This window comes from Myotis myotis, unplaced genomic scaffold, assembly GCF_014108235.1.
Source record: "Myotis myotis isolate mMyoMyo1 unplaced genomic scaffold, mMyoMyo1.p scaffold_m19_p_4, whole genome shotgun sequence".
NCBI lineage: Eukaryota > Metazoa > Chordata > Mammalia > Chiroptera > Vespertilionidae > Myotis > Myotis myotis.
This window is the reverse complement of record NW_023416346.1, coordinates 90,288,407-90,304,836: the sequence shown is the minus strand read 5'-3', so window position 1 is coordinate 90,304,836 and position 16,430 is coordinate 90,288,407. Positions and strand designations below refer to the sequence as shown.

Below are 16,430 nucleotides of genomic sequence, written 5' to 3'. Positions count from 1 at the left end.
ATTGAGGGTATGTCTCCCCTTTGAGAGCTGCAGCTATAGCTACACCCTGTATAAATGCTGGACTTACATCAGCACACTGTTTTATAAAATCATTTATAGTTCCTGTTCTGTGAATCGGCCTTAATAAAGCCTGACAGGTATTATTAGCATTTTCAAAAGCCAGTTGTTTGATTAGGATATCGGCTGCCTCTTTGTTATTGATTACTCTCTTGACTGCCTGCATGAGGCGAGAAAGGAAATCCTGATATGGTTCCTTGACCTTCTGTTTAACCTCTGTAAGGGTGGTGGTTTTTCCTGCTGTATAAGGTAGGGATTTCCAGGCACTTACTGCACAACTGGTTACTTTGGTAAGTGCCTCTGTGGGCATATTCATTTGCTCCTCAGCCGTGTTAAAATCACCTTCTCCTAATATCATGTCTAGGGTTATTCTTTTTCTGGTTTTTTTGCTAGTGGCTACAGCTTTCTTAGCAAGATCTTCATATTCAGTTTTCCATAATAAGTAATCGCCTCCTGAGAGACAGGCTTTACAAACCTGTGACCAATCATAAGGAGTGATCCATTTACTGGCTAGGGTTTCTACCAAGGTTTGTGTGTAAGGAGCTAGAGGTCCATATTCAGAGCAGGTCAATTTTAATTCTTTAAGTACTTTGTAAGGTATAGGCTCCAAGGTGGGGTTTCTATTCCCACCAGACTCATTCTCATATGTAACTGGGAAGCAGAGTGAGAATTCAAGATCTCCATTAGCTTCAGCTTCTCTTATCGCCCTTTGAAATTTAGACATGGAGCTCATAGGAGCCACAGGACCTGGTTTAGGCTTCCTTTCTAATTTGGGGAGCCTGTTTTGAATGGGAGGGCCATTCTCCTCTCTACTGACTGGAAAGGACCAACGGTCATGTTTATGATATTTATTCTCCTCCCGATCAGTAGGCATAGCTAAATTGCTTTTAGATTGAGCTGAAGACAATGATGATGTGTCCTCTCTGGGTGGAGCCGAGGGACTATTTAAATTTTGAGAAAGTTCAACCGTTTTTGCCTCTGGTGCCAATGTGTCACAGATTGAATCCCAGAGGGAAAAGAAACATGGCAGGACCTTCTCAGATTCATGGTGTTTCTTTAATTGCTTTCCTACTTCAACCCAAGTTTTTAAATTAACAGTTCCATCCTCTGGAAGCCATTGACATACTTCTTCTATAAAACTTTCTGTCTCACTGGGAAAAACCTCAACTCCAATTCTGCTAGTAAGCATATGCGTTAAAAGATTAATACAGAGTCTTTTTTCTTTAGACTCAGTATGACCCATCTTGTCAATCTAAGATCTGTACTAACTACTCGCTTACCCTACTTATTCTCTATGGGGGGGGTGGGGTCTGCAGCACCCTACGGTGCAGTCCTATCCGTCCCAAGTACGGGGGGACTTACCTAAGGGAACCCTGTTCGGGCGCCAGATGCCGGGGTCCAACCCCAGCAGGTCCAGGGGTTCCCAAAGGTGTAGACGGAGTCAGCGAAGAAGGAAGGACACGGAGACAGTGTTCAGTTGATCAGCAGCCTAGCCAGGATCTCCAGCCAGGATCTCCAGCCAAGTTCTGGTCTGGATCTCCAGCGAAGTTCTGCTGTTTATTGTCTTGTTACATCCGTATTTATCCCAGTTGATTTTAATCCTGTCAATTTCTATTACAAAGGTTAGGGCGTTTCTTATCTCCATTCCAGGGAGTAAAGATTATGTAGCTTAAGCATGATTGTTTGTAGTGATTAACTACCCGCCTGGCACTTAGTTAAGGAGTTTCATCCCCTCCCTGACTTCAGGGAAAAATTCCTACCTGGGGAAACAACCTTTCTAGGAGAGGCATCCCCTCCCTGACTTCAGGGAAAAATTCCTACCTGGGGAAACAACCTTTCTTGGAGAGGTGACCTTGGTTAAAACACACAGCGCTAAGGGGAGCAAACATATTAAGAACAGTATGCTATATACGCCAGGTCCCTTGAAACATATGCTGTGCAGATGTTTCTTTCCTGCAGCAACTGTGTCAAGCAGCAAGGATGGACTGGCTTCCAGCAGGACCCTTGGCTGGGTGTCCAGTGTGGGGCTGAGACCCTTTCTCCTCTGTGTGGCTTCCACAGAGACGATCCCCCTCCCAATTAAAAAAGTGGCACATGTGGATGCCAGACCAGGCCGTTCCGTGCCTCCACACCTCCTACCAGTCTCAGTGTGCTTTCTTCACTTCTTTAGTTGTAGTACTTCCTTTCAGTCAGCTTTCCAGCAGTTTTGAGTGATGGTTGTTCTGTATTTTAGTTGTAATTTTGATGTAGTTTTGGGAGGCAGCGAGTACAGGTGTTTATCTACGCCACCATCTTTCTCAATCCAGATTAATTGTTGAGGAATTTAGCTATTAGAAGATCTGGAAAAATTGAATCTCTCACATGAAATAGATAATTCTTTAATGACTAGGAAGAGAAAAGTCATTTAAACCTGGAAAGAGACCCTCAGTAAACTGATCATATTGACCATCACTTTTTTGTATCATATAGATACAGCATACCTTTTGCTGTCCTTTAGATAACTTTACTTTTTCCTTAATGCCTTTCTTCAATCAGTGTCCCATTTTGTGTTAAAATTAAATGAATTTAGTTTTTATATGGTATACCAGTCCCTTAAACTTCCAGAGGTTTGTAGATTATATATGTGGTTTAACCTTTTGATGTAGGAAAGAAAAATGTTTTGTGATAAGAAGTCCCTTTATTTCTCTTGTGTATAAATTAATGGGTACATTGTAGTTATAGCTGAAATATACTTTTTTGTCACATGATTATAATCTAGTAAAAATGGCCAGTTTCTCAACATTTAGAAAGCAACAGGGGGAGGAGAGTTCATATTGAGTCCATTTTGATTGAAATACTCTATCTTCTGGCCTCACTTTTAGCCTTCTCCAGCCTATAGAGAGCCAGGTTTGCTGTGACCTGAGACATTGGCTTTATATTGTGAAATTTATTTTTAATATACGTGCTGTAAAATGAACTATTTTTGGTACATAGTTCTATGATTTTTAACACATGTATATATTTATGTAAGTACTAGGGGCCCAGTGCATTAATTTGTGCACCTTAAAGGAACTGTGGGCTGCGAGCCTACATTTGGCACAGCAGCGGGTCTTGGGCTATTCTCCACACCCCTGCCTGGCCCCTCCCCCTGTAGCCCCCAGTCCCCTGTATGCTGGCAGCCCCGCTCCTGCTGCCGCCGCTCCCACACACTGACAGCACCAGCCCTGCTCGCACCCGCTGAAGGCGCAGAGCTGTTGGGGCTGGTGCCAGCAGCAGGTGCAAGTGGGGCTGGCACTGTCAGTGAGTGCGAGCGGCAGCTGCTGTCCCAATCACCCCTCAGGAGCAGGGGGAAGTGGAGAAGCCCTCAGGGACAATTGGGGCCGGCAGCCGCTGCTCGTACTCACTGATGGTGCCAAGCGATCAGGGCCGACTCCAGGCACCGGCAGTGGGTGCGAGCAGGGCTGGCGCCTGCAGCAGGTACAAGCACTGATCACGACAGTGGTGCGCAGGAGCAAAGAATTTTCAGTAACCACCAGAGGCTCACACCGGTGACAGCGACCGGCACCCCGCCTTGGTCTGGCACCCCCGCTCACCTGCTCCACCATCCTGCCACAGCTGATGCCCACCATGTTCCACGCTCTGCCACCTGCTGCTGACACCTGCCATGTTTGCATGCCTCTGGTGGTCAGCGCACATCATAGCAACCGGTTCGGTTTTTCCACCATTCGGTCTATTTCCATATTAGCCTTTTATTATATAGGTTTACCACTGTCAGGATATCGAAATGTGCCATTACCTCAAATGTGTACTTTGTGTAACCCATTTGTAGACATACACTCTCTAGACCCTTAGCTGCTGGATGCTATTAATTTATCTTCTATCACTATAGTTTTGTCATTTTGAGAATACCATTTAAATCAGCGGTCACCAACCTTTCGGACCTCACCACCAGTGGTCCACGGACCACCGGTTGGCGACTGCTGATATAAATAGACTCATATAGTATGTTTGCCTTTTGATCTGGCTTCTGTCACTTAACATACTGTTTTTGTTGTTCATCCCAATCATTGAATACTAGAGGCCTGATGCATGAAATTCGTGCAAGTGTAGGCCTTTCTTCCCCTGGCTACTGGCATCGGCTTCCTCTGGCACCCGGGACCTGGGCTTCCCTCTGGCCGCCAGCTTCATCCGGGAGGTTGTCCAGTCTAATTAGCATATTGCACTTTTATTATTATAGATATTAGCAGTTATTTTTTACTGCCTAGTAGTATTCCATATTATGGATGTACTAGAGTTTGTTTATGCATTCACCCATTGGTGGATATTTGGTTTCTTTCCACCCTTTGGCAATTATAACTAGAGTTGCTATAAACACTCAGGTACACATTTTTTTGAGAACCTGAATTTTCATTTCCCTGTGATAAATACCTAGAAGAGATTGCAGGGTAAATGTATTTTTAACTGTAAGGAACTACTAAACTCTCTTCCAAAATCATTGTTTTTGTCTTCCCACCAGTAATATATGAAAGTTTCAGTTGCTTCACAGCTGTGCCAACATTTGGTATTGTCAGGTATATAGTACAGTGGAGCCTTGACTTACGAGTGTCCCGACTAATGAGTTTTTCGAGATACGAGCCGTCTCTCGGCCGATTTTTTGCTTTGAGTTGCGAGCTAAAATTCGGGTTACGAGCCAGCTTCAGATACCCCACCGCTAGTTGGCGCAGCGAACATCACAGTGAACGCCACAACATCAGCCCAGCATCACGTGTCTCACTCGTTCACAATTGATTTGACATACAAGTAATTTGAGTTACGAGCTCCATCACAGAACGAATTAAACTCGTAAGTCAAGGCCCCACTGTGCTACCTATGGTTTCAATATGTATTTCCCTAATGTTAATGATGTTGAATATCTTGGTATGTGCTTAGTCGTCATCCATATATTCACTTTGAAGTGTTTGTTCAAGTGTTTTTTCCATGTTTTAGTTGAGCTGTTGTTTTTCCCATTGAATTTTGTGAGTCATTTATGTACAGGTTCCCTCACTATCCCACAGTAGAGCATTCCTATGAAAGCTTTTGTAAGTCAAAATGGCATAAAGCGAAGAATATCCTCTGCTGTCCAAAGTTCTCATTATGCCACTTGGTTTTATGAAAGATCTACATTAGTACGGTAACAACTTTTTTTTTTTTTTTAAATATATTTTATTGATTTTTTACAGAGAGGAAGGGAGAGAGATAGAGAGTCAGAAACATCGATGAGAGAGAAACATCGACCAGCCGCCTCCTGCACATCCCCCACTGGGGATGTGCCCGCAACCCAGGCACATGCCCCTGACCGGAATCGAACCTGGGACCTTTCAGTCCGCAGGCCGACGCTCTATCCACTGAGCCAAACCGGTTTCGGCAACAACTTTTTTCATAAAACTGAAAATCCTCTTAGGATTTTTTTCATTTGGTGAAAACAGGTAAAGGGTGTCCCAAAATTCACGCAAGAAGTAATTTTGATAGAAAACACAGGTTTTTAATTAAAAATTGTAAATTTTTTATTGGTTCATAAAATATACAGTATAGGGTTATGTATGGAATAGCATATCGGGTAAATGGCCTCCACGGCTTTGCTGGCACATACACACTCTTTTGTTGAAATTTTCCATGACCAAAATGTGGCTGCTCAGACAATAACAGTTAATGATGCTCGCTATTGCGACATAATAATCCAGTTTTTTGTGCCGTGGAGACCATTTACCCGATATGCTATTCCATACATAACCCTATACGGTATACTTTATGAATCAATAAAAAATTTACAATTTTTAATTATAAACCTATGTTTTCTATCAAAATTACTTCTTGAGTGAATTTTGGGACATGCTTTACTAATATAGGTCTTTCATAAAGCAAGGTGGCATAACACAAACATTCAGAAAGTGGAGGATACCTGTCTTTATTTCATCCAAGTATATAGCTTTTTTAAATTCCCTTCATAGTGTCTTATAGAACAAAAGTTTTTAATTTTGATAGGTTGCAGTTTATCTTTTTTTTATTATTATTTTATGGATTATGCTTTGGTTGTTTTGTCTGAGAACTGTTTCCCTAACTGAAGGCCATTAAGATCTGTGTTTTCTTCTAAAAGTTCTATTTTTACCTTTTACATTTAGATCTGTGATTCATTTTAAGTTAATTCTTGTATCCAGTTTATATGAAGGTTCATTGTTTTTTCCAGTTGTTTCTATCCTCTTTCCTATTAAATTTCCTTTGTTATTTATTGCTGCTATAACAACTTATCACAAACTTAATAGTTTAAAACAACACAAATTTATTATTTTACATCTCTGAAGGTTATAAGTACAAAATTAGGTTTCACTGGATCAAAATAATGGCATTTGGCAGGACTGTGCTCTCTCCAGAGGCTCTTGGGGCAGATCTGTTTCTTTGCCTTCTCCAGCTCCCAGAGATCACCTGCATTCCTTGACTTGTGGCCCCTTCCTCCATCTTACAGCCAGAAGCATCTTATTCAGTCTTTCCTTCGTCCTCTCCATTATGCCATGAAGCCCATCCATTTAGGTTTCTTTATAAATTTCAGTTTCTAAGTTTTTATTTGTATTTTGTTTATGTTCTTTATTTGCTGAGACATTCTATTTTTTGTTGTTTCAAGCATGCTCATAAATGATCCTTGAAGCACTTTTATAGTGGCTACTCTGAAATCCTTGTGAGATAGTTCTGACATTTGTGTTCGTTTATTGTTTTCTCATTCAAGTTGATATCTTAGTAGTCTTTGGTGTGATGAATGATTTTTTTATTGAAACCTGTTTATTTTGGGTACTGTTATGAGACTATGGATTTTATTTAAAGCTGTTTAGCAAGCCTCCTGTGACAGTGTTCCAAATAGGAATGGGCTGCTGCCCCATTACTGCAGGTGGTGATGAAAGTCCAGGTTCTCACCTCAGCCTCCATTCATTCCTAGGGGAAGGGACTGCTTATGACTGCTAGGTGGTGTAGGAGCTCAGGTTCTTCATATAGGATGAAAGACAAGCTATATAGTGATCTATGTCTAGAATATACATAAAGAACTCTTGAAACTCAACAGTAAAAAAACACACAAAACAGTCGAGTTATAAAATATGAACAAATATATCACCAAAGAGGATAAATGATGGCAAATAAACACATGAAAAGATATTCAACTTCTTTGCCATTAGGGAAACACAAATTAAAACTACAATGAGATATGATTCTATACCTATTAAAATGTTTTCAAATTTTTAAAAAGTGATGATACCAAATGTTGATGAGGATGTAGATGAACTGCATCATTCATACTTTACTGTAGGAATATAAAATGGTACAGCCACTCTGAAACAGTATGGCATTTTCTTAAAAAGTCAATGTAGACTTACCATACTACTTAGCAGTTTTACTCTTGAGCATTTATCCTAAAGATATGAAAACTTATGACCACATGTATGAAAATGTTCATAACACCACTATTTGTAATAGTGCCAAACTAGAAAAAACCAAAATGTTCTTCAGGGGTGAATCGTTGAAATATGTTGTTATACTAGAGGCCCAGTGCACAAAATTCATGCACTGGGGGGAGGTCTCTCAGCCCATCCTGTGCCCTCTCACAGTCCAGGACCCTTCAGGAGATGTCCACCTGCTGGCTTAAGCCCGATCCCCCCAGCAGTCAGACATCCCTCTAACAGTCTGGGGCTCTCACAGTCCAGGACCCCTCACTCCTTACTGCCTGCCTACAGCAGAGGTGGGAAAGGCTCCTGCCATGGCCGCTGTGCTCGCCAGCCGTGAGCCCGGCTTCTGGCTGAGTGGCACTCCCCCTGGTGGTCAGTGCTCATCATAGCGACCGGTCGTTCCACTGTTTGGTCAATTTGCATATTAGGGTTTTGTTATATAGGACTAGAGGCCCGGTGAATGAAAATTCATGCACTGGGGGTGGGTCCCTCAGCCCGGCCTGCCCTCTCTGACAGTCTGGGAGCCCTCAGGGGATGTCTCTCTGTGGGAGGCACCAGGCTGATCAAGGGAAGGTGCCACCCCAATCACCCCGCTGCTGCTGCCCCTGCCGGTCGTGGCAGCTGTGAAGCCTGAGCCCCGGGCCTCACAGCCGCTGGGGCTCATGGCTGCCTGAGCCCTGGGCGTCGCAGCCACCAGGGCTCACGGCTGCCTGAGTCCCGGGCCTCTCAGCCACCAGGGTTCACGACTGCCTGAGCCCATACCTGTGTGAGCCCATAGCTGCCTGAACCCTGGGCCTTGTGGCCGCCGGGGCTCACAGCTGCCTGAGCCCATGGCTGCCTGAGCTCTGGGCCTCTCAGCCACCAGGGCTCACAGCTGCCTGAGCCCATGGCTGCCTGAGCCCACGGCTGCCTGAGCCCTGGGCCTCGCAGCCACCGGGGCTCACGGCTGCCTGAGCCCCAGGCCTCGCAGCCACTGGGGCTTGCAGCTGCCGGGGCTTTGTCTGGATGGACGTCTGCCCTTATTAGCATATTACCCTTTTATTAGTATAGACTAGAGGCCCGGTGCACAAAAATTTGTGCACTGGCGGGGGGGGGGTGTCCTTCAGCCCCACTTGTGCCCTCTCACAGTCTGGGACCCCTCGGGAGATAACGACCTGCTGGCTTAGGCCCACTCCCGGGTGGCAGAGGGCAAGCCCAATCCCTAGGTGCCTGCCCTGCAGCCCCTGGTCGGGCTCAGAGCAGGGCCGATTGGGGAGTTGGGGCGCTGCCCCCTGTCATGCACAGAGCAGGGCGGATCGGGAGGTTGTGATGCCACCCTCAGTCACGCTCAGGGTAGGGCCAATTGGGGGGTTGGAGTGCCGCCCCCTGTCACACTCAAGGCAGGGTCGATGGGGAGGTTGCGATGCCACCCCCTGTCACACACAGAGCAGGGTCAATCAGGGGGTTGGGGCGCTGCCCCCTGTCATGCACAGAGCAGGGCGGATCAGGGGGTTGTGGTGCCACCCCTGTCACATACAGAGCCGGCCGATCAGGGGGTTGGGGCGCTGCCCCCTGTCACGCACAGAGCAGGGCCCATCAGGGGGGTTGGGGCTCCGCACCCTGTCACACACAGAGCAGGGCCCATCAGGGGGGTTGGGGCTCCGTACCCTGTCACATACAGAGCAGGGCTGATCAGGGGGTTGGGGAGCTCCCCCCTGTAACGCACAGAGCAGGGCCGATCAGGGGGTTTGGGCATTGCCCCATGTCACGCTGCTCCAGGGGCCAGGAGGCCTCGCGGCTCCGCTGATCCCGGTGCTGGGAGGCATATTACCCTTTTACTATATAGGATAGAGGCCTGGTGCATGGGTGGGGGCCGGCTGGTTTGCCCTGAAGGGTGTCCTGGATCAGGGTGGGGGTCCCGCTTGGGTGCCTGGCCAGCCTGGATAAGGGGATGATGGCTGTTTGCATCTGGTCACACCCGCTTCAGGGTGGGGGTCCCCACTGGGGTGCCTGGCTAGTCTGGGTGAGGGGCTGAGGGCCGTTTTCAGGCTGGCGTGTGACTGAAGCTCCCAACCGCTCCTTTTTTCCTTTTTTTTTATTCTTGGATTTATGGCTATCACTGGAGCTGAGAGCTGGCTTTAGCTGTGAGACCTCGCTGCTGAAAGCAGGTTTCTGGCTTTGTTTACTTTCTGTATTTGAAACTTTGTTGCGACTCCAGCTCTGAAATCCCGACTGACTGAAAACAGGTTTCTGGGGTTTTGTTTAGCTTCTATATTTGTAACAATGTTTCTTAGCAGCTCAGAGCCCAGCAGCGGCAGGCGGGAAATGTTGGAGTCCTCCGTCACTGAAGCAAGCAAGCCTCCTGTTCGTGTCAGTAGCCTGGCTGCCGGCCGCCATCTTGGCTGGCAGTTAATTTGCATATCTCCCTGATTAGCCAATGGGAAGGGTAGCGGACGTATGGCTAATTACCATGTTTCTCTTTTATTAGATAGGATGATAAGTTCTTGATACATGCATCATCTTCAGTGAACCTCAAGGATATTATGCTGATTGAAAAGCCAATCTCAAAAGGTTACATACTATTATGATTTCATGTATATAATATTCTCAAAATCACTGAAGTATAGAATTTATGAACAGATTGGTGATTCCCAGTAGACAGGGACTGGATTGAGGCAAGGTGAAATGGGAGTGAATATAAAAGAGGTAATACAAGGGAGTTCTTTTGTGGTAATGGGATAGTTCTGCATCTTGATTGTGTACATAGATCTAAACCTGAGATAACATTGCATAGAACCATATACATGATTCAAACCACACACACTTACATGAATACACATTTTAAAATGGGAAAACTGAGTTCTATAGTCTAGTTAACAACACAACATAGTAAGGCTGTGAGTTATGAGAATTATCTGCTAGCTGTAATTATCACTTTATTTCTCACTCAAGTATATTGAAATGCAAATGAGGGGATGTGGCTATATTATATGGAACACCTGAATCTGCTCAAATTTATCCAAATTACTTATACCATATTTTACAACTATAGCTGTTTGAGAGCATCCATTTTAGGGTACAAAAGTAGTAAAATATGGTTTCTACCTTATATGCTGCTAATATGGCTATGGTATAATAGAATTTCAAGTCAGACCTGGATTTTAATCCCAGTTCTGCTGCTTACCAGATCTGCATTTTCTCAATTGTAGGCATAATACCCATTTCATAGAATTGTTTTCATTCAACTATTTGTGAAAGGTGCCTAACACCATATCCCACTCACATAGCTGTTGTTCACAAAATGTTTTGTGTGGGGTTTTCTTTTGCTACAAAAAGTCATTGAGGTTGAGATGGTAGTATATTCATGCACCTATAGACAAAGTGAATGATAAATATATACTAAAAATGATAAATATTGAGGTATAATCTACAAAAAAGAGGAGTTGGAAAATGGTAAGTGCCAAGTAGGCTGTGGTTGTCAGAGAAGGCATTATGATAGGAATGGGATTCCAAGTAGGTTTTGAAGAATGGAGAGGTCTGGAGAGGTAAATCAGGTGGGAGACCATTATAAGCAAAAGCAAGAGCCTGAGGTTATATGGTTATATGGAAATCACAATTGAGAAGTAACCTGCTATCCCATTAGATTATATTTTGGAAGTTAGAAATCTTGAAAGCTTTAAGCAATTGATCCCATAGTGTTACATTCTTAAAAGTACCCCAATATCTGCTGTGTATTTTAATGATATTGCTTGGTTGCTAAGACACTTGTGTACCTTAGTTTGCAATCTTGATTTACATAGCTCCTGACAGTTGTAGGTAAATTCAGGGTTGTTGATAAAAAATTCTTTATGTTTAACAAAAATGAAAGGCATAATAATAAAATATTAACAAGATCTGGGTTTTCATTGTTTTCGTCAACCCTTATACAATTGTTTTCACATGTTATTAATGTATATGAGTTTAATTTCTTCAAATAAAACTTAGGCAGTTTAATAAACTTCATGTTTCTAAATGAAGGTTGTTGTTTTTGATACTATAACTTTGCATAGAAATGTAAGTGGTTGAATGTTTGCCCTTAATATATGAAAACATTATATTCCTAATTTTCATATATTGTTGGGATATTCTTGTGGAGAAATAGGTTAGTTTTGAAAGTTAGTTTGTTATTTAGTGGTTTTATTTTGTATGTGTTGGAGCAAAGGAATCTTTATGGGGCAAGTAGGTCTATCACTGTTATTTGGTATTCCAATGGTGAATCAGCCACACATGATAGTAATTTATTTGCTTTTGAGATCCTCTTTGCTATATAATTTCAGTTTTACCATTATTTTGGGGAATGAATAATTTTATATGCATGTATTAAATACCCTTTATATACGAAGCATTGTGTTCAACATGGGTAGGGCAGAAAGAGAAATATGATACAGACCATCAAGGATGTGTAGTAGGAAAGAAAAATATATACACAAATAACTATAAGGCAATTTGCCACAAGTGCCATGAGCTCTGTAGGATATCAGATAATGGAGAGATCTTTTTTTAGTGAATGATCAGGGATGATTTTATGATCAGGCAGGAGCAATTGACTAATGCACATAGGTTATAAATTAACGTTAACATGGCGGTCAGTGTGAGGTAGAAATCCTGAAATGACAGCTCTTCTAATGCCAAAGATTTTATCTTTATCAACTGGGAAAATCATTCTAATACTTGAAATGGTTAATATGGTTAATTTAAGGTAAATATTTATACTTTTATAAATAAACTAGAGGCCCAGTGCACGACATTCGTGCGGGGGGGGGGGGGGTGCGCGTTCTTCAGCCCAGCCTGTGCTCTCTCATAGTCCCAGACCCCCTCGGGGGATGTCTGCCTGCCATGGGGAGCAGGTTTAAGCTGGCAAGTAGACATCCCCCAAGAGGTCCTTAGCTCTGCCACGGAGGCGGGAGAGTCTCCCACCACCACCTCTGCACTTGCCAGCCGTGAGCCCGGCTTCTGGCTGAGCCCACAAAAGGAGCACCTGTATTGAGTATCTGCCCCCTGGTGGTCAGTGCACATCATAGCAACCGGTCATTCTGCCATTCGGTTGATTTGCATATTAGCCTTTTATTATATAGGATATTTTCATATGATGGGTAATTGCTGCTTTTATGTTTTTAGGCCATGAATATTGTGGTTCCTTTCATGTTTAAATATGCTGTAGACAACCTCAACCAGATGTCAGGAAACATGCTGAACCTGAGTGATGCACCAAATACAGTTGCAACCATGGCAACGGCAGTTCTGATTGGCTGTATGTATGATTCTTTGATCTGTCTACAGGTGTTGACTTTCTTCAAGAGGGTTTCATCATGTTTGAGCAGATGACCTTTTCACTACAAACACAATTTAGCATTTTTTATATGTATTGTTTTATGTGAGATTTTTTTGATATGTGGTTTTAAAAATTCTTTGTATCAGATATTTTCCAAAAATTCTGTTAATAATAGTCTCATTCTCCAAGTTCTAGAAAACAGTAATATGAAATGAGACATTAAAATTATAGCAACCACTTCTAATAGGCTTCTTGTAATATACCTTTAAAGAGTGAGGCAAGCTAGTTTCTTGATGTTGTTTTTATTAGCAGTTAAAAAGGCAATAGCTAAATAATGATTAATTAATTATTGTGCATTAATGTTTTATTAAATTATATCCAATAGCCATGACACAGAGAATATGTAAAGCAGAGAATATGATGCTTTGTGTCCCCATGCATTAGAAAGGACATTTTATGAGACTTAGGAGACTTGAATGGGGCCATGCTTTAGTCCAAGGGTGGGAACCTTTTTTCTGCCAAGGGCCATTTGGATATTTATAAAATCATTTGCAAGCCATACAAAATTATCAGCTTAAATTTAGCCTGCTATATTTGGTCAAACATTTAATTAACTCACCCTTAATGCCTTGGGAGGACCAGACCAAATGATTTTGTGGCCCACAGGGCAAATATTCCCCATCGCTGCTTTAGTCCATGAAGTTGATTTTTCAGTATCTCAATTTCATCAATTGTTATTTGGGGGAATTTAATCAGATCAAAAAACTTAGCAGATACTGTGTATTTATCTACAATAAGGCCATATGGGCTATTGTGTATTAAAAATATCTAGTTGGAGAAAAATCTTTCAACACCTGAGGCATATAGGGGGAATAACATTGAAATGGATCCATGGTGTTGGAAAGATTGGTACTCACTAAACTAGATGCTTTTTAGATTTCTTTTAGTGTAAGTATTCAGTGATGAATTCATTCATTATACAAATACTTTTGGGCCTTTATCATTTTTACATTCCTAGGATTCTAATGTTTTTATGCCCCATTTTTTCTTTTGACTGTATTGTTAGATGGTGTATCAAGAGCTGGAGCTGCCTTTTTTAATGAAGTTCGTAATGCAGTATTTGGCAAGGTAGCCCAAAATTCAATACGAAGAATAGCCAAAAATGTCTTTCTCCATCTTCACAACCTGGATCTGGCTTTCCACCTCAGCAGACAGACTGGAGCTTTATCGAAGGCTATCGACAGAGGGACAAGGGGTATCAGTTTTGTTCTGAGTGCTTTAGTATTTAATCTTCTGCCCATTATGTTTGAGGTCACTCTTGTCAGTGGTATTTTGGTAAGTAAAACATTTTTCATAACAAGCTTTTAATTTCTCATTAGTAGCTATTTAATACTTGAAGTTATTGTGGTATTGTGTGTCCATGGTTTGAAAGTACAATACCGTGATGCTAGAGAATTATGCAATATATTAAATTATTTACTACAAGCTTCAAGGGACTGTCCAAAATCTTTATCATGTTATTTTTCTTATTTGATTTCAGAGAGGAAGGGAAAAGGAGAGAGATATAGAAACATCAATGATGAGAGAGAATCATTGATTGGCTGCCTCCTACACACCCCCTACTGGGGATTGAGCCCACAATTCGGGCATGCGCCTTGACTGGGAATCAAACCAGGGCCTCCTGGTTCATAGGTCGACACTCAACTCCTGAGCCATACCAGCTGGGCTTATATTGTTATTTTAAAGAGCTGTTTAGTTCTAAACATTGATCAATAATTTAGCTGGTGCTTGCGATTATTGTTAACAGAGATTTTTGTATAGAACTTTAGACTGGTATACTCAAATTATCTGGGTTTCTATTCACCATTCATGACATTTTAGACAATTTCATATTTTTAAATTAAAATGTATATATATTATTCCTCTCATGGATTTTTGCACTATTATTATCAACATTTGACAGTAGCATCAGTGTGGCCGGTGCAGTTTGGCTTTCTTCCCTTGTTTCCTAAAGTAGATTTTCTAAGGTATTTTCTTTCTTCCCCAAATAATTATTCATTTATTCACCAACATATTTTTTAAAATCTTTTGAATAAAATTTGTTATTGTATATTATAAACTATTTGACAAGAACAGTGACTATTTCTCTTTTCTTCTTTTGCCTTCTTCAGTATTACAAATGCGGTGCCCAGTTTGCATTGGTGACTCTTGGGACACTTGGTGCATACACAGCATTCACAGTTGCCATCACCCGGTGGAGGTAAGGTATTCCCCAGAGGCCAGTCAAGATTTGGAAATTAGTTATGCTTCTTTAACAAACATTTCATGCCTATGCAAATTTTTGTCTTACAGAACTAGATTTAGAATAGAAATGAACAAAGCTGATAATGATGCAGGTAACGCTGCCATAGATTCGCTGCTGAATTATGAAACTGTGAAGGTACTATGTTTTATTATACTTTTCCTCGGCCTTTAAATTGTGCTAAGATTTGTTTTGCCATTTAATTTAATAGTTACTATAACTTAGAGCTTCAGATTAAGATAGTATCTGTAGGTGTGATAGAATAATAGTACCTTTATTATTTTTCTTTTATTTAGAAATTGTCCTTTATTTCCACATTAATTTTTTTGTGACACCATCAGAAAGTGATATGTGTATGGTTAGCATTTTTATGTAGAATGAACACTAAGCTAATGAATTTAGCATGTAAGTTCTTGGCTCTCTATCCTTCAGAGTGCCTATCATAGTGCTTTCATTTTGCTTATTTGTTAATTTTTCCATTTCACAATTATTAATTATTATTGAATTAGAGGCCGGTGCATGAAATTCATGCATGGGGGTGGGGGTGTCCCTCAGCCCGGCCTGCACCCTCTCCAATCCAGGACACCTTGGGGGATGTCCGACTGCCTCTCGCAATCTGAAACTGCTGGCTCCTAACCGCTCACCTGCCTGCCTGCCTGCCTGATCGTCCCTAACCAAATTTGCCTGCCTAACTGATCGCCCCTAACTGTGCCCCTACTGGCCTGATCACCCCTAACTGCTCCCCTGTTGGCCTGATTACCCCTAACCACCTATGCCTCACCCCACACCTGGGACCCAGGATTCCCTCCCTCTGGCCAACCATAGGCACCCAGGATCTGGGCCAGCTTCACCTATGCCAGCCACAGCCTTAGGGGACCATGGGTGGACAGCTTTGCCCGGGCCACAGCTGCAGGTGCCCAGGACCGCAGGGCAGGCAGCTTGTCCCTCTCCTGTGCCACAGCCTGGCTGGTCTCCATTCCTCTCTCACCAGCTCATTTTTGCCTGGCTGTTCCCCATTCCTCTCTCGCCAGCTCATTTGTGCCTGACTGGTACCCATTCCTCTGTTGCCAGCTCAATTGTGCCTGGCTGGTCCCCATTCCTCTCTCCCCAGTGTTGAGTGTCTGAGCCGTTATGGCATGAGAGCGTGATGGCCATTTGCATATTAGTTCTTTATTATATAGGATGCCTCTTGTTTGCAAAGCACTAAGTTCTGTGTAAAAAAAGAATGCTTCATATTTAATCCTTACCCTCCCAGAATTTGTTAATCTACTGAGAAAGTTAAAGTAAGTATGCCAATGACTGTACAAGAGGCATATTGCAGTGGGGACAATGTCAA

The 16,430-nt window shown here is 42.5% G+C and overlaps 1 protein-coding gene across 3 annotated transcripts in view; it reads left to right on the top strand.

Moving 5' to 3' along the window:
- ABCB7 (ATP binding cassette subfamily B member 7) overlaps positions 1-16,430 on the top strand; it is a 202,958-nt gene that overhangs the window by 157,863 nt on the left and 28,665 nt on the right. For 2 of the 3 annotated variants that reach the window (XM_036304439.1, XM_036304440.1), the window contains exons 4-7: positions 12,639-12,771; positions 13,859-14,127; positions 14,964-15,052; positions 15,145-15,232. In XM_036304439.1, the coding sequence (XP_036160332.1) occupies positions 12,639-12,771; positions 13,859-14,127; positions 14,964-15,052; positions 15,145-15,232 (579 nt within the window). Of the gene's footprint in view, positions 1-9,935; positions 10,053-12,638; positions 12,772-13,858; positions 14,128-14,963; positions 15,053-15,144; positions 15,233-16,430 lie in introns of those variants that run through there. The other variant, XM_036304441.1, reaches the window with a different exon arrangement.